A 26,429-nucleotide genomic window follows, 5' to 3' on the forward strand; every position below is an offset into this window, starting at 1 on the left:
AAGGACCGGCAGGGAGCCTAGTGATTAGAGTGATGGGCCAGTAACCGAAAGGTTGCTGGATAGAATCCCCGAGCTGACAACATAGAAGTCTGTTGTTCTGCCCCTGAACAAGGCAGTTACCTTACCCACTGTTCCCTGTTAGGCTGTCATTGTAAATAAGAATTTGTTTTTAACTGACTTGCCTAGTTAAATAAAGGTAAAATAAATTTGGGACGCAAACCTGGTTGCTGCCTGGTTTCCTTTGATCCTTGACTCCAATAAATCCCTTTTCACCAGGAATAATGTGGAGTTTCCATGTTTTGATAATTGATTTCATGGTGAACTTCACCATTAAACATTAAAGGCTGACAAAAAAAGTATTGGTGGTATTTAAACAGTTTTTTTCAGGAGGACACTATCTCTATCAGCAATGTTTTCTGTTTACAGTATAGACATCTTTTCTTTCCTCTAACAGCAGAGGTTCTACTAGGACCCACTAAAACTACACCGTAAACCCCAATGTGCTGTCATTATTCAAAACTTTTGAGGAAACCCGTTGTAGTTAATATATCTGAGTACAGTTACTTAAATAGGTTTTGTAGTCATTACTCAAACCGATAGTCACTGTGACCCAAGGGGATCAATTTTGAGTAATGCCTGCACTAAGCCATGCCTCCAAAATAATTTCCCAGTGTGACTTGCCTTTGAGTGAATTGTACAGTTACCACCCTAACTAGCTATTTGTTAGTGACAGAGACATGGTTGCTGAATTATTTCATTCTCAGTCCTGTGGCCTTCACCAATTGTTTGTAGGTTTGAATGTTATCATTATAATTAAACTCTTAATGACAATGCATTACATATCTCATAAGGCTTTGTTTTGAGGCCTTGCTTTACCCTAACACAGCGGCCTGAAACGCATGGTTTACAGGCCACATCAGGCCTGCAAGTAGGGTTGCATAATTCCAGTAACTTTCTCAGATTTTCAGAAAATCATGGTTGAAGGATTTCCAGGAATCTTCCATCCAAGATTTCAGGAAAATCTGGGAAATTGACCTGAATTTTGCAACCCTACCTGCAAGAGGGTTCCTGAGAGGCTCAGCGGTCTAACATGCTGACCAGACCGGACACGTTGTGTGCGCGAGCGTTGCAAAATAAATTTAGAAATCCATGTTATTCAATTATTGCACCCACACTGCTTGCGCGCGCCAACGAACGTCTGCATTGCCAAGGGCTAAAATAGAAGTCATTCCTATTTCTGACGCAGATCGCGCTGCAAGTCCTGCCTCTGCCATCTCCTCATTGGTTTAAAAAAGCAGGTACCCATGTGCCATCTCCTCATTGGTTATACCCACGTGGGTGATTGAAAGACGAAATGTGTTGCCGGTTGTAGTCGTAATACTATGAAAGTTTAGATGCCAATCACCATATAAGTTCAAAGATGAAAAAGCCTGGAAGGAGGAGAGATGACTAGAAACGATTCAGTTGACCGTTTTATGTGTGGATTAATTGTCGGAGTAGAGGACCTTGTGCATTTCAGGTAAAGTAACAACTCAATGTTTATATCTCAGGACAAATTAGCTAGCAACCGCAAGCTAGCTAAATAGGACAAATTAGCTAGCATGTGCAAGCTAGCTACCTAAATTGCCATACATGTTTAATGCTTTTTGACCTGTCCCCAAATTAATGTAATTGGTTCAGAGTTTGTTTTGATATTTTAACCTGCGTGTCGTGATCACGTTTGGTGTGGGGGGACAAAATAAATGTATACACGATGGCGCACGATGGCGCGCACGCGCAGCCGGTTTGGGTTCCGTGTAAGGCACTGCATCTCAGTGCAAGAGGTGTCACTACAGTCCCTGGTTTGATTCCAGGCTGTTTCACATCCGGCTGTGATTGAGAGTCCCGTAGGGCACAATTGGCCCAGTGTCGTCCGGGTTTGGCTGGGGTAGGCCATTATTGTAAATAATAATTTTTTCTTAACTTACTTGCCTATTTAAATAAAGTTAAAAAAATACATTATGCTGGCTTGCAAAGTCATGTGTAATTCCTATTGGAATCCAGACACAGTTAAGATATCCAACAGTTTACATTTGTATTCACCCGCAACCTGAATTCATAATAACAGCCAGGGTTAGGAACAGTGTGAGGACACTTCTTCAGCCATTTAAACTAGAACAACCAGTTCTAAATGATTGGATTAGTTTAGAAAAATGTAAGTTATGTATAACTTTTGTTTAAATTGAGTTGATGTGATTTCTCATTAGTTTTGAGTCAGTACCACATATACATTTTAAGTAGTAATGGCTTTCACTGTCTTTGCGTTCATCTAGAAGTACTTGAGTTAAAAATGCCTTGAGGTTTAAAGTGTAGGATCCACATCCACTGTGCTTAGATCTACACATCATACCACAACTACTGTATTTGTAAAAAAAAATATTGGTTCATGTACTGCGAAAATGTTACTGCTGGTTGCAGTAACATTGAGAACTTTTCCTTTCTATTTTGTAATTCATAATAAGAAGAGAAAACCTTGCAAAACAAGGGGTTTGACTAAAGGACGGGCTACCACCCTCACACGATCAAAGGTCTTCCACATCATCTCCCATAATGTACTGCTTTATTACATAATCTAGACACAAGTTCATGTCCTTTGTTATCACACTGTATCTAATTTAGCTATTATTGGTACTACCCTTTTCCACATGCATGAAAACTCCTCTGGGCTGGAATTTCCCCTCTTTTAAACCAGATTGTTGACTCCTGAAGTGTGTTTAATGAGTGCACCCAGTATAAGAATATAAATATGAATGCAGAGAGGAGTTATGTGAGTAAATGGATGAACCATACTGTAACTTGACTTCAAGACCTTGCTCAGTGTTAGCCTTTGTACAGTACAGTCACCTCGACTGGCTATTCTTATCATGGGGCTAAGGTGCTTAGTCTCTTCAGTGTTCCTGAAACATGCTATGTATATATAGCATATTGTGCTATTATTCCAGCCTTCTGTCATGTCTAAATGGCTGCGTCTCAAATGGCACCTTATTCTCTACATGGTGCACTGATTTCGACCAGGGTCCATAGGGCTGTGGTCGAAAGTAGTGCACTAGGTTGTAGGAAATAGGGTGCCATTTGGATGCAGTCGGGGGCTCTATTGAGGAGCCTCAACTATGACATGGTCAACCATTGGGTGTATGTTCCAACACACTTTTTAACACAGACAAATCCAAGTTGTCGGCCCAATTACAAAGGGATCCTTTATAAGTAGCCTGTGTTATGGAGTGCTGATTCATGTCCTTTTCCAATTCATCCCCCCAAAACTGTCCTTAGTTTCAACCTTGTTTGGATTTTGTTAAATACATTTTCAAGGACTACTGTAGATAGAATATGCAGTATCCACTGCATATTCCAGTCCTTGAAAATTTCAGCCTGGCATTTTTTTGTCTTGAGTGCTGTAATAATTAACCAACATTGATTGATCGAGATCAAAAGCCTGTCGACCATTTTCACCCTCAAATGATTAAAACTCACGTGAGTTTCTTTCTTTCTTTCTTTCTTTCTTTCTTTCTTTCACTGCAAACTGTTTTTCTGTTTGGGAAAAAAATCCTATATATTCTACTCTAGAGTCCTCAGCTCTGAAGTCAGATTGACATGCATGCTTTCGACACTGCATGCATGAGTAAATTAAACAAAATAAAGATAGAGCGAACAAATTAGCGTGCTTAAATGTAAATACAGCTGTGCTAGCGTCACGCCCTGACCATAGAGATCCTTATTATTCTCTATGTTTGGTTAGGTCAGGGTGTGACTCGGGTGGGGAAGTCTATGTTTTCTGTTTCTTTGTTTTTGGGCCAGTGTGGTTCCCAATCAGAGGCAGCTGTCTATCGTTGTCTCTGATTGGGAATCATACTTAGGCAGCCTGTTTTCCACCTGTGTTTGTGGGAGGTTGTTTTCTGTTTAGCATTCTGAGCCTGACAGAACTGTGCGCTTTTGTTTTTTTGCTTTTGGTTTTTTGCTTTTGGTTATTGTTGTTTGAGTGTTTCTTGAAATAAATGATCATGAACACTTACCACGCTGCGCTTTGGTCCTTCTAATGATGGGCGTTAGAGCTAGGCTACTCTGCATGTACTGTACTAAGCCTGACTACTGATTAAACGTTCATACTGTACATTTTGGAGCACTAGGATACACTTTTAAACCTGCAAGCTCACGCACATCCACACTAGCACTACATGTCATGTTATCCCATCTAATCACATACAGAATTGTAGTTAGATAACTTGCTTCATGGTTCACCAAAGTGCTGCAAGTAAAAAAAAAAACTGGGTCAAGATTTCTGCATTATAACCTGTACGATTTAGGGGATTAAATATCCCCTGACAGTAACAGTGAAAATCAATGGATAGATTGGATGTCAAGTCAAATTAATCTCTCCTGTGATGATGTTCAATAATGAGATCAATGCTTTTACTTATAAACAATGCACACATCCTGCTCTGAAAGTCTCTAAGATAGTTCAATCATGCATTAAACATGCCTCAGACTGCATATTAAAAAAATGGTGAGCTCAAGAATAGCTTACTGCTGGAGGCAGATCATCTAAAATGATGTGTTGTACTCTGCTCCCTCTGTAGGTGAGAAATAGGAGTAAAAATGTCTGGAACCTGCCTCTCCCTTCCCAACTGTTGGAAGAACGAGGGATGTGAGCAACCAAAAGTCTCTCTCCACAGGGAATTTAAAGAAGCTGACTAGTTGTTGCTGCTTACTGGATGGAGCAAACCCCTTATATTTATGTTGATTTGATGTCCAATAAAAGAAGGATGGAAATAGAGGACAAAACAGACACAACCTCCTGCAGAGACACAACCTCCCTCAGAGACACATTGTAGTAAAGAAACATGGAATCTTATCACAGTATATTTATGTTCTCTATCTCCCACCTCTTTCTTTGTGAAAAGTAAAAGTCAAGGGAGACAGACTTATTTATCACTGTTTACAGAGACGTATAACAAACACCAGGAATCCACTCCTCAAATATGAATTGTGCAGAACCAACAGCTTAGTCTTAAAAAATACACTGAAGCAGCTTACACATTTTCCTCAACGGATTAGATAAAAAGGAAGCTGCTTCATATTTGGTGGAAAATGGCATTAAATACCCCCTCCTCCGATTGAAATGTCAGCATGATTCTAGTCTGCCAAAATCACATTGTGAAAAGAGGATTCATGAACATATGTAAAACAATAGACTGATTGCTCATACTAGTGCCCACTTCTTCCCTGCTACTGTGGTAGTGCTGCCTGTGGCCTTTTATCGAGACACATGGCCATAACTAGGAGGAAGCACTGTCCTACACACTGTCTCATCCTTTCCTTCCACCATGCCCAGGCAGAAGTCTCACACAGGAGGCAAACCCATGCAGTGAACAACAAAAGCTGTGGGGTGGTTTTGTTAAATCTCTCAAGCTTTTTAGTAAAAAAAAATGTATGACTTGCTAAAAATGTTTCACTTGGCCAGGAAGTGTAAAGCACTGGCCAGCATCTCAAGTTTTAATGACACCTTCAATGATGTTGCAGTGATGTCTTGAATCTTCCACCTCCCCCCCTCCTCTGCTCAAGCTCCAATGTACTGTACCCTAGGGCTCAGGCAGTGTGAGCTCTGGACTGAGTAAGCCTAGTTAAAGATGCTTACGAACTGAATGCAAATTCACTGAGGAGCATATATAAAACATCATATTCACAAATCCTATAGTTGCCTATACACATCAAAAGTCATCCTGTATCACAGTCTACAAGGGAAACCCCATTAAATAAGAACTGTTAAAATGACAAACAAAAAACGGGATACAAATTAAACAAGCCAATAATTCAGCATCATAACACCACAGTAATAATTTAAGAAGATAATTTAAGAGTAAACTAAGCGAACATCTGAAGTTTAAAAATGACAGGTTGATAATGAATGTAAAACCTCTTTGGATGAAAACACAATAAGACTACTAACTCAACCCAACATTATAAACAATACACAACAATACACAGAGGCACATGCTGGGTCACTGTGCAAATTGTAATGTCAATACTCAGGCACTCTAATGCACAGTACTCAATATTATAGCAGCAAGGCAAGCAATAGCATATATCTCACCCAGAATGTGAAGTGCGATCCTGCTGTTTCTCTCGGTGTGCGTGTATCCTACCAGCTAGTGAAGGTTGTCAGGACGCTTACAGTCTTCAGCCAAACTGGTGGAATGCAGCCAGCAGCCAACCGACAGCCTCCAGTCCCTTTTTCACTTGCAGCTTCCCACTGGCAAGTTACAGAGTCACTTATTATAGGATAATCCAGGCATTGTCCCCTCACTCCTATAGCCAAGTCAGTAAACGTTGGTTGCAAGTTGGGGTCCAAAGGTGCCCCTATGATAATGTAAAGTTCACAACACTACAGTGTATATTCAGCTTGAGATAATAGTCAAAAACAAACAAAACTTCATTCAAAACTTAGCATATATCTTGAAGGGATTTCAGAAAGAGAAAAAAGTCAAAGGTGCCAGTGTCCCCCATGCCTCCAGGTCATAATGATAAGATATGGTGGAGCAGTCAGCAGAAGCAGAATAAAATCCACACAAAATATCACTCTTCCCTTTTAGGCAACTCTCCCTTCAATAAAGAGCCTGCACCTGCTACCAAAGCAGAGACATCCAATTTGCACCTTTTTCTGTGAGCCACACAGCTAAGCCTCAGCTGCCCCTGCCACAGTCATCACTCACTGTCAAGACCAGCACATCGGTTGAGCCCTAGACTGAGGAGTGCTGCTGCTCTGAGTCGGAAAGCATCTCTTTCTTTTCAACAAGCTCTGCCAGACTGACTCTTGTTGCCACGCCTCCTGGCCCTTGATTGGCTGAGCTGAGAACAGAGGAAAGGGAGGAGGAGGTGATAATGCTATGTAGAGGGAAGGAGAGGGAGATGAGAAAAGAGGAGAGCGAGATAGAGGGAGAGTGGGGAGTTGGAAGGCTGAGGGTTGGGGAAGCAGAGGAGAGGATAGACCGAGCTCTGTAAGCCTGAAGGGACAGTGTGGCTAATGAAAGAGAAATGCTTCTCCCAACGCTTTAGTCAGATTTATGTGTTACAAATTTGTTGTGACTCCCGGCAAACTGAATTCATACTGATGAAGTCCCTAGTTTCTGAAGGGAGATACTGTACATCTCCCTTTTTAAGCAATACATCTGAAAAGTCAAATCTTGTCAGCCAAAAGCCTACTGTTACTTTGACGGATCAGCGGTTGAAGACGCAAAAGTGCATGTTGAGTGTTCCAGTTTCCCAGCTCCCAGGCATACAGTAGTGTGCTATTGTAATCAGAGAATGAGGTGTTCTGAGGCAACTGCAGTTCAACAACAGATTAAAAACTACAGCATGCCAGCTTTGGGGAGATGGTTTGACAAAATTTTTATAAGTCTTGTGTGGGCAGTACAAGGAGACAGCCCAATAAAGATGGTGTTGGATCAGTGCTGCTTTGGAAATAAACACTTTTCTCATATACAAATGAGGGATTAAAGCAGATATGTGTAGTAGGTTTGATGGGAGGAAGTGAACTGTTGACATTGAAATCAAAGGGATATAAAGTGGCTTGCGAAAATATTCACCCGTCTTGGCATTTTTCATATTTTGTTGCCTTACAACCCGGAATTAAAATAGATGTTTTGGGGATTTGTATCATTTGATTTAAACAGCATGCCTACCACTTTGAAGATGCAAAATATTTTTATTGTGAAATAAACAAGAAATAAGACAAAAAACTGAAAACTTGAACTATTCACCCCCCAAAGTAAATACTTTGTAGAGCCACCTTTTGCAGCAATTACAGCTGCAAGTCTCTTGGGGTATGTCTCTATAAGCTTGGCACATTTAGCCACTGGGATTTTTGCCCATTCTTCAAGGCAAAACTGCTCCAGCTCCTTCAAGTTGGATGGGTTCTGCTGGTGTACAGCAATCTTTAAGTATTACCACATATTCCCAATTAGATTGAGGTCTAGCCTTTGACTAGGCAATTCTAAGACATTTAAATGTTTCCCCTTAAACCACTCAAGTGTTGCTTTAGCAGTATGCTTAGGGTCACTGTCCTGCTGGAAGGTGAACCTCAAACCTCTGGAAGACTGAAACAGGTTTCCCTCAAGAATTTCCCTGTATTTAGCGCCATCCATCATTCCTCCAATTCTGACCAGTTTCCCAGTCCCTGCCGATGAAAAACATCCCCACAGAATGATGCTGCCACCACCACGCTTCACTGTGGGGATGTTGTTCTCGGGGTGATGCGAGGTGTTGGGTTTGCGCCAGACATAGCGTTTTCCTTGATGGCCAAAAAGCTCAATTTTAGTCTCAATCTGACCAGAGTACCTTCTTCCATATGTTTGGGGAGTCTCCCATGTGCCTTTTGGTGAACACCAAACATGTTTGCTTATTTTCTTCTTTAAGTAATGGCTTTTTTCTGGCCACTCTTCCATAAAGCCCAGCTCAGTGGAGTGTTTGTCCAATGGGTCCAATGGACAGATACTCCCATCGCCGCTGTGGAGCTTTGCAGCTCCTTCAGGGTTATCTTTGGTCTCTTTGTTGCCTCTCTGATTAATGCCCTCCTTACCTGGCCCGTGAGTTTTGGTGGGCGGCCCTCTCTTGGCAGGTTTGTTGTGGTGCCATATTCTTTCCATTTTTTTTATTATGGATTTTAAGGTGCTCCGTGGGATGGTCAAAGTTTCTGATATTTTTTTATAACCCAACCCTGGTCTGTACTTCTCCACAACTTTGTCCCTGACCTGTTTGGAGAGCTCCTTGGTATTCATGGTGTTGCTTGCTTGGTGGTACCCCTTGCTTATTGGTGTTGCGGACTCGGGGGCCTTTCAGAACAGGTGTATATATACTGAGATCATGTGACAGATCACGTGACACTTAGATTGCTCACAGGTGGACTTTATTTAACTAATTATGTGACTTCTGAAGGTAATTGGTTGCACCAGATCTCATTTAGGGGCTTCATAGCAAAGGGGGTGACTACATATGTACACAGCACTTCTCTGTTTTAATTTGTTTTTACATAAACAATTAAGTTTTTAAATTTCATTTCACCAATTTGGACTATTTTGTGTATGTTCATTACATGAAATCCAAATAAAAATCCAGTTAAATTTCAGGTTGTAATGCAACAAAATAGGAAAAACACCAAGGGGGATGAATACTTTTGCAAGGCAGTGTATTTGTCTTTTGTATCCACCCACATCTTTTCCATATATTTGTTTAGAACTGTTAAGGATGTTTATGTATTGGACAGCTGGAGCCTTTCCCAAGCATAAACTACACTGAACAAAAAGGTGAATGTAATTTGTAAAGTGTTGGTCCCATGTTTCATGAGCTGAACTACAAGATCCCAGAAATGTTCAATACGGACCAAAAAGCTTATTTCCCTCAGATTTTGTGCACAAATTTGTTTACATCCCTGTTAGTGAGCATTTCTCCTATGCCAAGATAATCCATCCACCTGACCGGCGTGGCAAATGAAGAAACTGACTAAACAGCATGATCATTACACAAGTGCACCTTGTGTTGGGGACAATAAAAGGCCCCTCCAAAATGTGCAGTTTTGTCACACAACACAATTCCACAGATGTCTCAAGTTTTGAGGGAGCATGCAATTGGCATGTTGACTGCAGGAATGTCCACCAGAGCTGTTGCCAGGTAGTTAAATGTTCATTTCTCTACAATAAGCCACCTCCAATGTCGTTTTAAAGAATTTGGCAGTACATCCAACCGGCCACAACACCACAGACCAAGTGTAACCACACCAGCCCAGGACCTCCATATCTGGCTTTTTCACCTGCGGGATCGTCTGAGACCAGCCACCCGGATAGCTGATGAAACTGTGGATTTGCACAACTGAAGAATTGCTGCACAAACTGTCAGAAATCATCTCAGGGAAGCTCATCTGTGTGCTCGTCATCCTCACCAGGGTTTTGACCTGACTGCAGTTCGGCGTCGTAAGCGACTTCAGTGGGCAAATGCTCATCTTCGATGTCCACTGGCACACTGGAGAAGTGTGCTCTGGAGAAGTGTGCTCTTCACGGATGAATCCTGGTTTCAAGTGTACCGGGCAGATGGCGTTGTGTGGGCGAGCGGTTTGCTGATGTTAACATTGTGAACAGAGTGCCCCATGGTGGCAGTGGGGTTATGGAATGGCAAGCTACGGATAATGAACACAATTGCATTTTATCCATGGCAATTTGAATGTAGAGATACCGTGACAAGATCCTGAGGCCCATTGTCGTGCCATTCATCCGCCACCATCACCTCATGTTTCAGCATGATAATGCACAGTCCAATGTCGCAAGGATATGTACAAAATTCCTGGAAGCTGAAAATGTCCTAGTTCTTCCATGGCCTTCATACTCACCAGACATGTCACCCATTGAGCCAGCGTGGGATGCTCTGGATCGATGTGTACAACACCATGTTCCAGTTCCCGCCAATATACAGCAACCTCGCATAGCCATTGAAGACAGTGGCGGTCAGTGCCGTTTAAGATGAGGGAGAACGATTATTTCTATTACAGCATATCGGATGACTCATTCATATTCCATTCACCCAGTTCAATGTAACAGCTATAGGTTTAGGCTACTAAATGATACTCAAATTGTCCCTATACCCATCACGAGGTTGCTACAACCTAGTCTATGAATGAAAGTTTACAACACAGGTCGAGAGATACATTTGAGGTGACAGACAGTGACATTCAATACCGCCTTGCACACTCTTCCCTGCATCTAGCTGATACAGGGTGTGATTATTAGTCCAACAGTTGCAAATGAGAGTTTCTATTGGACAAATTCAGATATGTTTTTCCCCGTTTTGTTCCGTTTGCGTCCGTTTAAGAAACATTTTGCACCAGAATCGGCAGAATGAATACACTCCTGATCACGTGAAAACAGAGTTCACTCTCATAACAGCCATGTTGTATTCCTTCTTTTCCCTTTGCTTTCCCTTGTGGACTTCAATGCACAACAAATCATCTGTATGTGAACAGGCGAAAAATCTTTCCAAGCCAAACCTCTACAAACAGCCTACATCGTTGTCACCATATTAGCTAAAGTGACGTCATAGTCAGCATAGCTAATATAACTAACACGTGAGTAAACCTGTTACAATCATGCAACTACTTTAGTAAGCAGTTACACCAGCGGGCCCCGGTGGCAATAAATTAGTAATACCAAAAGCTTACCTTGACTTGGAAGAGTTCCAGTGTTGTGTTGGAAAGTCATAGTATCCCCTCTGTTTGAGCAGGATGTTTCAGTAGACTAAACTAGTTAGCTTCATTCGCTAGCTAAGTAAGTGAATATTTAAAAAATGACAATCTCTATTTCTCTCTTGCTTCTACTTCAATTTGTTCAAAACTGTTCAACTATTGTCTTTCTCTTTGAGTCAACTACACACCACATTTTATGTATTGCTGCGTTAGCAAGCTGTAGCTTATGCTTTCAGTACTAGATTAATTATCTGATCCTTTGAGTGGGTGGGCATCATGTCAATTTATGCTGAAAAATCTCTGATAGGCTGGAGGACATCCTCCGGAAGTTGTCATAATTACTGTGTAAGTCTATGGAAGGGGGTGAGAACCATGATCCTCCTAGGTTTTGTATTGAAGTCAATGTATCCAGAGGAGGACGGAAGCTAGCTGTCCTCCGGCTACACCATGGTGCTACCCTACAGAGTGCTGTTGAGGCTACTGTAGACCTTTGCAAAATAGTGTGTTTTAGTTAGATATTTGGTGACGTGATTATATTTAGCATAGTTTTATCTGAAAAGGATAACTTTTTAAGTGTTTACAGTTAAACATTTTATGAAATTCACTGAGGAGAATGGTGCTCCCCTTCCTCTTTGGAGGAGCCTCCACTGATTGAAGAGGAGTGGGACAACATTCCACAGACCACAATCAACAGCCTGATCAACTCTATGTGAAGGAGATGTGTCGCGCTCCATAAGGGAAATTGTGGTCACATCAGATACTGATCCACGCCCCTACTTTTTTTTAAGGTATCTGTAACCAACAGATGCATATCTGCATTCCCAGTCATGTGAAATCCATAGATTAGGGCCTTATTTATTTATTTTAATTGACTGATTTCCTTATATGAACTGTAACTCAGAAAAATCTTAGAAATTGTTACATGTTGTGTTTATATTTTTGTTCAGTGTAGTCATGATAGCCAGATAATATCAATGTATTACATGATATCCCCCATTCTCTGATCTTCTTGGCTCTAGATATATTTTTTCTGAATATTTTTAGAATGTCAATTGTCTTTCCTTCTTGGCCTTGATAAAATAAGCTCAAGCTCAGTTTGGGCGTGGAGCATTTCTATGGTATTTTTGTTACATATGTACAGTATGTCTCCACCTCCTTGCATAGCAATATCTTTTTTCAACTGTAATGTTGCCCTGAACTGTCTGTGCTAGTTTTCTAAATGTGTGATGTTTAACATTAAGGTGTTAAAGTCAAGCCACAGTCATTTAAATTAACATAAATGGAGGTATTTTTATTTAATTTATGAATTTACTTGATAAACACAACAGTGTAAGGGTGGCTGTAGGGCTATTTCCTCGAAAAGATAATGTAACAAATAGAACAAGCTTGTGTGAACGCCCACAACTCTTTGGTCTCTTGGCCTCCCAATGTCATGGCAATAAGACAAAGACAATTAAGGTGTAAATATGTCCACAACATCTCAGAGGGAGTTGGGTAATTTTCTACCCTCATTTGGCTAATTCCCAATTCACCCCCAAATTAGAAACCTTAATGACAACCAATAAGCCACAGATGGTCAAAGTTTAGGATACACAAGCCTTCTGATCTTTGTGCTTCTTGTGGCATCATTTTACATGCCAACTATACATTACCTTGCCAGATGCTTTTGGCCCAAGGGGGTGATCATGCCTATAACTAGAAGGTCAGGCGGTGCATTTAAGGGAGTTCTTGCCCACCTCTACACTCTGAGCGTGGGCCGCTTAGAGACTCAGGTAATCTATCCTGGGATGCCATGTGGCAGATGTATCCTACTGCAATTTGTCTTCTGAAGTTGACATATAAAATTACAAAGGTACAATCTCTTGAGAAGAAGCTGACAAGCTTCCACTGTTTAAAGAGCTAGTCGACTCACATTTGGTGATTTGATTTTAGCAGTCATCTATGGTCCAGGAATTGCTGTAACTATAGGCTTTCATTATTTTTGCTACAGGCTCTGCTGCAATGGGTCGATCCAGTTTAAAAATGTAGTGTAGACTAGAACTTAAAATGGTTGTAGAGTTCACTCAAATGATGTAACGCCCTGGCCATAGAGAGGGGTTTTTTGTTCTTTATTTTGGTTGTTCATTGGGAGTCACACATAAGGAGCATGTTTTTCCTTTGGGTTTTGTGGGTAATTGTTTCTGTTTAGTTTTGTACCTAGCAGAACTGTAGGCTGTCGTTCATTTTCGTGTTTTGTTTAAAGTGTTTCTATTAAATAAATATTGAATATGAACACTCACTCCGCTGCGTATTGGTCCACCTTTTCCGACGATGACTTCTCTGTTTCATCTGACCACGAAGACAGCCGTTACAAATGAATTAATCTCGCATGTTATCATTGTGGCATTATTGGTCTCATCATCACCCAATTATAACCATCTTAGTCAAATCATTTATTTGCCTATATTCTCTTTTTCCAGTTTCTACTCAAAGTGAGGGTGATTCATAACCCTCTACAACTCATCGTTGCCCTCAGGCAACAGAACATCTTATTGCCCCTCACACCCCCCATATTATTATTTTTAAATGCCTACACATGACAATATGTGATGACATGTCTGTAAACAATCCAAATGAGATGCAGAAGTTGGTATGATGTAACAATTGGGGCAGGGGGCTTTTTTTCAGGAAACAAAGCGACGTGAGCACATGGTGTGAGCAAAGGGTCAGCTACATTTCATTATTTTGAACTTGACAATTAAAAATATGTACTTGTGTAAGAACCTACAAAGAAGAATATTTGATAGGTTTTTAACATATTTCGTTTTGATATATATTCAAAAAATAGTTTTTTTTATTTTTGTTGCCTCAGGGCAACGTTGTGCAGTTAGGCTACCCTTTTGTTGCCTCAGGGCAATGTTGTGCAGTTAGGCTACTTTTCAGGGCAATGTCATGTTCAGTGAAAAACATGTACAATTATGTTAAATGATGGCCTTTGTCAATGTTTTTGCCAAAATATTCACTGACACTCACAGGCAATGGACACAGGGACATTCTATCGGCTAAAGTAGCCTAATTGAGCAGTTAAGATCATACCTTCTGATACTGAGCACTGTGAGCTTTAAGACAGTGACAACAAGGAAGAATGGACCCCAGAATCAGGTTTGAGAGGCAGTGAAATACTAGTTTATGCCCAACTTGTATTTTTTTATGAAAATAGTTATTTTTTCTGCTATATTCCACTTAGTAGAAGTTCTGAAAATATCAGATTTTCCTTTGGTGTTTTAGTACCCTTATGCCACAGTGTTGCCCTGAGGGGTAGGAGGTTATAGTGATATATTTGTATTATTGATACATTATCAGAAAGCTTAAAACTTCCAAAAATAGGATGGAATATTATTTTTCATGAAAAACCTAAATGTGTGCAGTAGAGGGTTAGGGTCATGGAATGTCAATCACATAAAACTCAAACATATTCTGGTGAATATGGTTAAGGATCTGAAATACCAAGTTCTATCCTTATTTTTAGGTATTTCAAGGATTTTGCTTATTTTATTCCAAAATAGTTCAAGACCCATAGGAAATTGTGATTATACAGTGCATTTGGAAAGTATTCAGACCCGTTGACTTTTTCCACATTTTGTTACGTTACAGCCTTATTCTAAAATGTATAACATTTATTTTTTTCCTCATCAACCTACACACAATACCCCATAAGGACAAAGCAAAAATAGTTTTTTAGCAATGTTTGCAAATTTAAAAAATATAAAAAGCTGAAATATCACATTTAATAAAGTATTCAGACCCTTTACTCAGTACTTTGTTGAAGAACATTTGGCAGCAATTACAGCCTCGAGTCTTCTTAGGTATGACGCTACAAGCTTGGCACACCTGTATTTGGGGAGTGTCTCCCATTCTTCTCTGCAGATCCTCTCAAGCTCTGTCAGGTTGGATAGGGAGCATTGCTGCATGGCCATTTTCAGGTCTCTCCAGAGAGGTTCAATCAGGTTCAAGTCCGGGCTCTGGCTGGGCCATTCAAGGACATTCAGAGACTTTTCCCGAAGCCACCCCTGTGTTTTCTTGGCAGTGTGCTTAGGGTCATTGTCCTGTTGGAAGGTGAACCTTCACCCCAGTCTGAGGTCCTGAGTGCTCTGGAGCAGGTTTTCAGCAAGGATCTCTGTACTTTGCTCCATTCATCTTTATCTTGAGCCTGACTAGTCTCCGAGTCCATGCCGCTAAAAAACCTCCCCACAGCATGATGCCACCACCTTGCTTCACCGTAGGGATGGTGCCATGTTTCCTCCAGATGTGACGTTTGGCATTCAGGCCAAAGAATTCAATCTTGGTTTCATCAGACCAGAGAATTTTGTTTCTCATGGTCTGAGACTCTTTAGGTGCCTTTTGGCCACTCTACCATGAAGGTCTGATTGTTGGAGTGCTGCAGAGATGGTTGTCCTTCTGAAAGGTTCTCCCATCTCCACAGAGTAACTCTGAAGCTCTGTCAGATTGACCATCAGGTTCTTGGTCACCTCCCTGACCAAGGTCCTTCTCCCCCGATTGCTCAGTTTGGCCAGGCGGCCAGATCTAGGAAGAGTCTTGGTGGTTCCACACTTCTTCCAGTTAAGAATGAGGCAACTGTGGTCTTGGGGACCTTCAATGCTACATACATTTTTGGTACCCTTCCCCAAATCTGTGTTTCAACACAATCCTCAATACCTTAGACCTCATGGCTTGGTTTTTGCTCTGACATGTACTGTCAATTGTGGGACCTTATAAGGAACAGGTGTGTGCCTTTCCAAATCATGTCCAATCAATTGAATTTACCACAGGTGGACTCCAATCAAGTTGTAGAAACATCTCAAAGATGATCAATGGAAACGGCATGCACCTGAGCTCAATTTCGAGTCTCATATCAAAGGGTCTGAATACTTGTGTAAATAAGTAGATTACTTTCTGAAGTAATATAGTATGTCGTTTTTCAGCTAGATACTTTAACTGTAGGGCACACATTTTACATGCCCAGTATATGAAGAAGTTGAGGTGTAGATGTGGGTTTTGATAGCAAATGAAGCACACCCAATGTTTTTGGCATTCAAAATTAACCATGTAAACAACCGTGTGCTTTCTATGAAAACAGAGTAGTCTACTGTATAGGTGAGGGTTTGAGCATAAAATCAAATTAGCTCATTATAGCAAGCACACAAATGAGTAATTCCTAGATTGGAAAAAAAATATTTTTGTCTCCCAGATGTATTTTTACTGATGAACGAGTTTTCATTTCAATAACTAAATCTCTCTTAATTACCGGATAAATGACACTCCAGAGTGTTATTGAAGAAAATAAAACCTGATGCTGGTGTTGCTCATCTCAGGGGTGTTTCAATATGAGGACAACAATAATCCACAAACTGCCTGTGTCCCAAATGGCACCCTTTTCCCTTTATAGTACACTACGTTTGACAAGGGCCCATAGGGCTCTAGTCAAAAGTAGTGAACTATATAGGAAATAGGGTGCCATTTGAAACGTATAGTAGACACTGTAGACCGCAATAACATGCCAATGAGACATGTGCTGCTGAAAGATCACCCAAAAATAAAGTATCATAGAACCAGAGATTGCGATTGTAATGGTGATGGTGCTGTCTCGCTCTTTCCCACCCTGAGAGCTCAATTATGGTGCAGGTCACAGTTGGAAATAAATTGTGTGTCATTTAATCACAGAACCGCTATACAGTTTGCTAAAGCCTTGCTCGAATGCTGGAAGGAGCTCAAGATTACACAGGGAGATCATTCTTAGAACCAGACTTTGTGCCCTCCCTCCCTCTCTGCACCTGCCACTTGCCACTCAGATGTTCTCTTTCTTTCTACTCCCATGGTTATCAGACTAGAGGCTGTGCAAAACCCCATGCAAACTTTATTCTTTATGAATATTGATGACTCCACTCTCTTGTAAGTCTCTTGCAACCACCACATTAATATATGCATGGTGTCTGTGATAGTTTGAGTTATGCAGTGTTTATTCCATCCAGTCCTCCTGATATTCATTGATTGTTTACTTTTCATGTTTCAATGACAGCAAGGTAGGGTAATCCATAATTTACTATTTTCAATTTGGGTGACCTAGCATACTGGAGTTACCTCTGGGTTTATTGACAAGGCAGGTGCTGTAATAAAACATAGGGCTGAGGTTTTCAGATTAATACTAACAGTTTGTTTGGACCATTGCAAATCCTCACAATATGTGGAGGCAGATGGTGACTGTCTGATCTCATTTGGGGATTTTCATATGATGTGTTTAACTTTTAGGATATGCAGATTTGTCTCTCATATGTTTTTAGACAAATACTGCTGTAGCCTAAGCATACACGTGCATGCCTACTTATTCAAAGTGTAATATTTGTTCATTAATAAATATATTTACACTGTAGTCAACAAATACAAATACAAAGGACGACTAAATAAATACATGCTGTAACTGAAGCCTATAATAAACCCCTATTAACGTTTTGGCGCGCAATTAACATTATCCAATATTGCTCTAGTCTGGTGGGCTCACAGACAGTTGAGCAGAATTACCAATGGCTTAATGTGGACAATTCCAATATTGGGGTCAGTAGTGCTGCGCTTATTTTCCTTCCCCGCAATCACACTCCTAAACTGCATTGAAATGATCACAAATAATCTTTAACCATGTGACAGAGCATATGGGGATTTATGCGAAATAAGAGGCGTTATTTTCTGCACGCAACAATCCGGAAATGTGTGCTTTGCAAGCGCATCCCCCTTGCTCCTCTTCCTCCTGCGGCAGCCGGTATTGAAGTGAAGCTGGTTTGAACAGAGACGAGAGGGGGATACGAAGCAGCGGTGATGCCAGGCATGATGATGGGTCTGAGATTGCTTTTCTCGCTCGCATGGATTCTTGCCTTCAAAGCTGCTAATATTCAAGGTTTGAATGCCGACGAGGACCATTCCCAAGATTTGGAATGCAAAATGAAAAGCGTCACCGTGTCTGCGCTGCCGTTTTTGAGAGAAAACGACCTGAGCATCATGCATAGTCCATCGGCCTCCGAGCCCAAGCTTCTGTTCTCCGTCAGAAATGATTTTCCGGGGGAAATAGTCGTCGTGGACGATCTAGAAAACACCGAGCTACCCTTTTTCGTCCTAGGTGAGTTCGGATGATACATTCTCAACGTTCAGAATCCTCACTCGCAATGCCCATGCTTCATAACTGTTTATTATTGTTATTAGAAGACTGTTTCCGCCATGTCCATTATTACACGTGAGATTAGTTCATGCAATACAATACACTCTAGGCCTAACAAAAATTCCTCATCATTTCACAGTGTACAGTTAGTAAGCTACATGTCGAGGTAAACATGACGACAATAAGCCTATTTCAAATGCGAATCAGCACTGTAGACCTATGCATGGCAAACATAAACGAGCATAATAACTAGTAATACCAAAATTAAATTGACATTTTACAACAACTTTGCTAGTTTCAGGTTTGTTATGTGCTATCAATTACTAGCATTGATAGCTGAAAGTGCAGGCCGCGAACCTATTGATGATGGAATAGCCACTCACTCAAGTAAAGGAATGTATGTACAAAATATTCAAGCTATTTGCAGATCCTATGACCTCACTGAGATTAATAGATATATGTGTTTACTTGCTGGGAGTGTTAACAGGTGTAGAGCTATATCACTACAACCTGTGATGTTTACAATTTATAGACTAGCCTAGATTGTAGACTCAACTCTTTAGAATAGCCTTGATATTGATACCCACTCCAACAATAATTTAAACAACAATACATTTAAGTAATGTTCATTTTCACATGTTCACAAAGTAAGTCAATGGTTTTGAAATGTACCTAAGTCCACTATTATAAAAGGTTCTTTCATTCTCATGGGGAAGGGGAAATAACAGGCAGAGTGGTGTTCTGTTTATAACCCTGGCCGCTGTCCATGGTGCTGATTTGACAGAAAGGACTCTTTGAATGGGGTTGTCTATTCACATGGCAGAACAATCTGTGCAGCTAGGAAGTGTGATGTGGGACTAGGTATGCATCCCAAATGGCACCCTATTCCCTGTATAGTGTATTAATTTTATGGGCCCTGGTCAAAAATAGTACACTAAATAGGGAATAGGGTGTCATTTGGGATGTAGCCTAGCTGTAGTAAAGTTGTGACAGGTATTTTTGGCCTATCAGGTTCCCATTGCAGTATCATCCTGGTGACAGAGGTGTCCTGACTTCACACAGCCTGCACTTAGTTGAGTCGTCTTGGTAAACATTTGGAGTTCAGCAGTATAGTGTTGTCACAGGCCAGTCTGATATCATTCTAATAGTGATATCCAGGGATTGATTTAGTGTCTATGTTTACCGCTAGAATGCATAGCATTCCAAAATTAGCTCTGCATTGGTCCTACTCTTGTTTCAGAGTAGGACCAATGTAGGACCTGTATTGTTACAGGCCAAAATGACATCATTCTAATAGTTATATTCAGCCATTGTTTTGGTATACTGTATGCTTACAGCTAGCAGGAGTAGCATGATTGGTCATACTGCTGTATTAGTGCTTCTTCTGGGATTACAGTAGCTGCTCACTTGTATTCAATTGCTTTTCTATTACTTTTCTATAACATAAGACCTTGCAAGCCAATGTGGATTTGAATTGAATAAACTGTATTAATCCAACAAGGGGAAATTGGATTTGTCTACAGCAAAACACATACAAATGTTATTGTATTTTAGCAACACACATCAACCAGTGGTTAGAATAATGCAACAAACATAGCACTTAGAAAAAAGTTACGTTTATACATATCTCCGCTGTTTAAAACTAAATGTTAGTCTAAAAGAAATGTGAGATAATGTCAAGATGGTTTTTGTAGGGTTAGGGTTAGATCAAGTTTATGAAGTGCCTGGCTGGGCTGATGAGACAGTGGATTGCGCTGTCAACTGGAACAGCGTAAATAGGCATTTTAACATCATAACTTTAGCCGGTGGTAACACCATCTGGAATGCAGTTTCAACCAATCAGCATTCAGGATTAGACCCACCCGTTGTATACATATCTCTAATGGTTGCCCCATCATTATGTACATGATGTTAGAATGCACTCACTGTTTCAAAATGTGATTGTTACACAACACGCTGCCCTCAGCCAAGACACACGCTGCCTGCTATTTATCTATAGGCTATATTTCAACTTGTCCATTTTAAATTATTTTGAATTGAGGTGTGTTCACATGGAAGTAGCCCTTTCACTGTTACAAACAACTTATGTTTGAGGCTTAGCTGAACCGGACAAACTTCTCTCTTCGTTGAGAGCCCAAGCACCTCCGCAGTGTTTCCCCAGATCAAGTATGCAGACATTTGCGCAGTCTTGCACAAACTTTTCCCCCTTGGCACATTTTCTGGCTGGCGCTCGCATTGCCTTTATTGTTGTTTTCCTTACAAATAATAACTTTCAACATGTGCGTTACAGTCAAAGTAAGTGCCTTATTTTCTGTATATCCTGTTGTCGTTTCTTCTGTAGCATACCGTATGTACACTACTGGTCAAAGGTTTTAGAACACCTACTCATTCAAGGGTTTTTCTTTATTTTTTATATTTTCTACATTATAGAATAATAGTGAAGACATCAAAACTATGAAATAACACATGGAATCATGTAGTAACCCAAAAAGTGTTAAACAAATCAAAATATATTTTATATTTGACATTCTTCAAATTAGCCACCCTTTTTGCCTTGATGACAGCTTTGCACACTCTTGGCATTCTATCAACCAGCTTCATGAGGTAGTCACATGGAATGCATTTCAATTAACAGGTGTGCCTTGCTAAAAGTTCATTTGTGGAATTTCTTTCCTTAAGGCATCTGAGCCAATCAGTTGTGTTGTGACAAGGTAGGGGGTTATATAGAAGATCATTACTTTAAGACATGGTCAGTCAATATGGAACATTTCAAGAACTTTCAAGAAAGTTTCTTCAAGTGCAGTCGCTAAAACCATCAAGCGCTATGATGAAACTGGCTCTCATGAGGACCGCCACAGGAAAGGAAGACCCAGAGTTACCTCTGCTGCAGAGGATAAGTTCATTAGAGTTACCAGCCTCAGAAATTGCAGCCCAAATAAATGCTTCACAGAGATCAAGTAACAGACATCTCAACATCAACTGTTCAGAGGAGACTGTGTGAATCAGGCCTTCATGGTCGAATTGCTGCAAAGAAACCACTACTAAAGGACACCAATAATAGGAAGAGAATTGCTTGGGCCAAGAAACACGAGCAATGGACATTAGGCCTATGGAAATGTGTCCTTTGGTCTGGAGTCCAAATAGGATATTTTTGGTTCCATCCGCTGTGTCTTTGTGATGATCTCCGCATTTGCATTTCCCACTGTAAAGCATGGAGGAGGAGGTGTTATGGTGTGGGGGTGCTTTGCTGGTGACACTGTCTGTGATTTATTTAGAATTCAAGGCACACTTAACCAGCATGGCTACCACAGCATTCTGAAGCGATACGCCGTCCCATCTGGTTTAGGATTAGTGGGACTTTAATTTGTTTTTCAACAGGACAATGACCCAACACACCTCCAGGCTGTGTAAGGGCTATTTTACCAAGGAGAGTAATGGAGTGCTGCATCAGGTTACCTGGCCTCCACAATCACCTGACCTCAACCAAATTGAAATGATTTGGGATGAACCGGACTGCAGAGTGAAGGAAAATCAACCAACAAGTGCTCAGCATATGTGGGAACTCCTTCAAGACTGTTGGTAAAGCATTCCAGGTGAAGCTGGTTGAGAGAATGCCAAGAGTTTGCAAAGCTGTCATCAAGGCATAGGGTGGCTACTTTGAAGAATCTCAAATGTAAAATATATTTTCATTTGTTAAACACATTTTGGATTACTACATGATTCCATGTGTTATTTCATAGTTTTGATGTCTTCACTATAATTCTAAAATGTAGAAAATAGTAGAAATAAAGAAAAACCCTTGAATGAGTAGGTGTTCTAAAACTTTTGACCGGTAGTGTATGTTTGGAGCATCATTTATTTACTGTTTTATTCACGTTTTCCAGTTCTGGTGACAAATCATGCATTCCCGGGGAAGCAGGTAGCCTAGTGGTTAGAGTGTTAGGCCAGTAACCAAAAGGTTGTTGGCTCAAATCCCCAAGCTGACAAAGTAAAAATCTGTTCTCCTCCTGAACAAGGCAGTTAACCCACTGTCCTTAACTGATTTGCCTGGTTAAATAAATTCAAATTATTGTATAGGTTGTAATGGACACATATGATGTGTGTAAAATACTTTCTTGAAGGTTCTACTGATTATGATGAGCTAATGCTAAGCTATTTGCCAGCTATGTGTGGTGCCATGTTTGTTGACATTATACGATGCATTCTGGGTGTCACGTAAATGTCAGACCAAAGATGTTATAACAAAATGAGATGAGGGATGGTTCACTCATCTTTCGAGTAAACTTCCGGAAGTGATTGAAGGGAAGTGAATGATGGTAGACAACACACCCACTTCAACATGCGTACTGAAAACAGACCATGTTCCAGTGGAAAGCCTTCCCAGAAGAGTGGAGGCTGTTATAGCAGCAAAGGGGGATCAACTCCATATTAATGCCCATGATTTTGGAATGAGATATTCGATGAGCAGATGTCCACATACTTTTTGGCAACGTAGTGTACGTAGTGTACTTCCGTTCATTTTTTTCAACTGGTACCGGTGACCTTAAGACTGGTATTGTGAGGCTTGTGGGCATCCTAGAGCAAAACAGAGAACACCATCATCATGTTTGTGAGAGTCTCATCTTTCAATAATATGTTGTAGGTGAAACCGTTGTTTTCATGAGAAGACTGATTTTCAGGATGTCTCATGGTCTGACAAACACTGCTCTAGCTCTGCCACCTTTAACCACAGATGCAGAAGGGCGATATTGGAGGATGCGGTGGATTGAGACGCAGCCCATGCAAAAAAAAGATATCTCTAGCTTAAAGGAACAGATTTGGATGGGGATATTTTTTATTATGTTAATTCGATTTCCATGGAGTCGGAAGGGGTCATTAACCAATCACAGTCCTCTTTTTAGGACATTCAGCAAGTCACCAGCAGAGGGAGTTCCCTTTGAATCCATTTTCCAATTCACTGTGTTGGTGGTGCTCATAAAATGTATCATACCGTCAGAATTAGCCCACTCTGGAAATGTTATGTACTTGTAGAGTATATTGTTCCAAATAATATGTCTTAAAATGAACAAAATCCCCAAATGTATTTTTTAAAATTATTTTTGAATGTTGAATAAACAAATGTGAATGTTTTTATTTCAGAATCAAGACTTATTCCATATTTTAGAACACACTATAAGGAGCATAATGACAGCGAGATATTGTCTGTATCATGTATGGTTTACAGATCATAGGGTCTTACAAGAGGCATGTATAAGTCTAAAAAGGGCCTAAAATGGCCACTTTCATCATGATACGTTTGTGTTACAAATATATAAAGCATTTCAAACACACTTCCTCCCAATGAAGTTTCTATGTGAGAATTCCCAGAACAAACTGAGATACCCAAAATATTTTCCCGTCCCGCTAGAGTGGAATCGCCCTATACTTTGTTTTACTCTTTATAGTGTATACTTTTAAGTGTAAAGTGAAGCCATTGGGGTACAAAATACATTACAAAAAACATTACAAAAAGTATGTACATGACAAAAAATGGCTGTTCAGAACGCATGGCCAAAAGAGTTCGACACCAAATTCACACCACTAATGGAGTCTGCTCTGCAAGTCGCATTGCAGCAAATTTGTGGGAGGGGCCATGTATCAACAATGTTACCGCTAACATATCCCACTCAAAACGAGGCATGTCTGCTAGATCATTGCTCTGATTTCAATCACATACCGCCATACTATTTAGTAGGCTTAGCAAGTATTTGTGATTTGCCTAGTGTCATGTAGTAACGACTAGGGATGTAACGATTCACCAATACACATTGGATATGAGTGCATCGGTTAGTGGGACCCCAAATCGATCCAAATGCAGCATACACCGGTCAGAAAATGTATTCAAACATTATGAATTCACTTTTTTTGTTGTTGCTCATATTACTTTCTTTCTACCTTCCAAAAATGCCTCTCATCTTTTTTTATTTAACTAGGCAAGTCAGTTAAGAACAAATTCTTATTTACAATGACAGCCTACACTGGCCAAACCTGGACGATGCTGGGCCAATTGTGCGCTGCCCTATGGGACTCCCAATCACGTTCGGTTGTGATACAGCCTGGATTCAAACCAGGGTGTATGTAGTGACACCTCTAGCACTGAAGATGCAGTGCCTTAGATTGCTGCGCCACTCGGGAGCACTTTTGTGACAACTGATGCATCCTGTCCTTCAGTGTCAAACTAAACATGTTACTGTGTTGACAGTCATTTTGCATGCCTAACAACCCCAGGCGATAACAGTAGCCCAGCTTCACACGCTGACCAAAGAGAGGTAGGCCTATTCCTGATCTTGCACATATACGCAGCACCTTCTGCCTTCAAATGCTTGTAAAATGGCTTATGCAAAATTAGGTGTTATTAGTTGAGAGACAAACATTGTAATTTTCTAGGTTGTTGTTATCAAATGCGCTGTTGAAAATTGTGTTTTACTGGAATAAAAGTAGGCTAAGCCACTGGAGACAACACTCATCTGGCTATACCTGCTGATCGGGGCTTACATTCGATTGTATTTCAATTGTTCAGGTTCAACATCAGCAATAGTTTTGGTACTTTTTCTTTAAACAATCAGTGTATATGGTCATTTTTAGATATACAGGGTAAAGTTTATAATTACATAACGAGGACAGCAATCAGTTTTGCAAGCCGCACTGCATGGCTGAAGCAGCAAGAGCTAAGAAGCTCATAATGTAAAAACTTTCAAAGCGGTAAAAACCATTTGATTTTGGTGACAGGGGTGAATTCCAAAATTGTGCTATTGTAACAATGTTGCTGGGCTTGAGCCAAGGACTCTCTGAACACATCGACACGTACTGTCTCACACGAACCATCGTTACCTATCGCTCCACAAAAGCTGCCGCCCTTGCAGAGCAAAGGAAACAGGAAACGTCAACGATTGAAACGCTACCAGCGCACATCACTAACTAGCTAGCCATTTCGCACCAGTTACACTATATATTCATCTGCTATGTCATACTGTAGTTCATTTCTTAAGGTAAATATTAATACATTACTAGCTCAAACACTTAATCTGCAAAAATGACAAATACATACACACCCCCCCTAATCTGATAGTGAGATGGTAGATGCCCAGTCACCCTTATGGCTCAGCTCAGATGCCTACATACAGCATAGACATACATAATGTACGCACACACACAGGAAAGTCAGCTCATACATATCCAGCTCAGAGAGGCCCACTCCATCAGCAGCAGATTTTAATTTAGAATGGAAAATGTTACTGCAATGTGAGTGCATCTAAACATATCGTTCCTGTATCGTAAGGAGTCCATGTATCTAGATACGTATAGAATCGTCTTGAAAAGGGGAAGACGCACATGCCTAGTAATGACAGTAGTACGCTCACTTAGTTTGCTAAAGACAATATTTGCTGAAAAATGAGGTATGACACCATCCGCATTTCATAACTTCAAACACAAATCCTTGCAGCCAGGATTATAATAAATTGTTCCAAGTAGATGTTTGCGGTGCTAATTCCAAAAAGTGTCAATGTAAAAATATATCTACAGGGAATAACACACACAGGATATCAAAGTTATATGCCGAGTATTTAAATGTATTTAGAGCATCACATGAACATGGTGTTTATGTGATGGCTCTAAATGAAAATACTAAGCATATAACTTTGATATCCTGTGTGTGCTTTTCCCTGTGGATATATTTCCATGTTTCATTACTCATTGCATTGCTAGGGTAAAATGTTGGGACAAACACCAAAGAGTCTGCTCTGCCAATTAAATTGGAGTCACAGCCTATGTTTCAATAGAGTTACAGTCCATTCGGAAAACATTCAGACCCCTTGACTTTTTCCACATTTATTACGTTACAGGCTTATTCTAAAATTGAATAAATATATTTTTTCCCTCATCAATTGACACACAATACCCAAAATGTATAAAAAATCTGAAACTGAAATATCACATTTACAAAAT

The 26,429-nt window shown here is 40.4% G+C and overlaps 2 protein-coding genes across 8 annotated transcripts in view; one reads left to right on the plus strand and one right to left on the minus strand.

The window, feature by feature from the left end:
- The window catches only part of LOC115156989 (BMP/retinoic acid-inducible neural-specific protein 3-like), a 102,322-nt gene extending 95,532 nt beyond the window's left edge, over positions 1 to 6,790 (minus strand). The window contains exon 1 of the mRNA XM_029704807.1: positions 6,128 to 6,790. The gene's annotated coding sequence lies outside the window, so the exon portion shown is untranslated. The remainder of the gene's footprint in view (positions 1 to 6,127) is intronic.
- An 11,093-nt stretch (positions 6,791 to 17,883) lies between these two features.
- LOC115156990 (astrotactin-1) overlaps positions 17,884 to 26,429 on the plus strand; it is a 277,551-nt gene continuing 269,005 nt past the window's right edge. For all 7 annotated transcript variants that reach the window (XM_029704808.1, XM_029704810.1, XM_029704809.1 and 4 more), the window contains exon 1: positions 17,884 to 18,404. In XM_029704808.1, the coding sequence (XP_029560668.1) occupies positions 18,107 to 18,404 (298 nt within the window). In that variant the 5' untranslated portion in view covers positions 17,884 to 18,106. The remainder of the gene's footprint in view (positions 18,405 to 26,429) is intronic.

Source organism: Salmo trutta, chromosome 21, assembly GCF_901001165.1.
Source record: "Salmo trutta chromosome 21, fSalTru1.1, whole genome shotgun sequence".
Taxonomy (NCBI): domain Eukaryota; kingdom Metazoa; phylum Chordata; class Actinopteri; order Salmoniformes; family Salmonidae; genus Salmo; species Salmo trutta.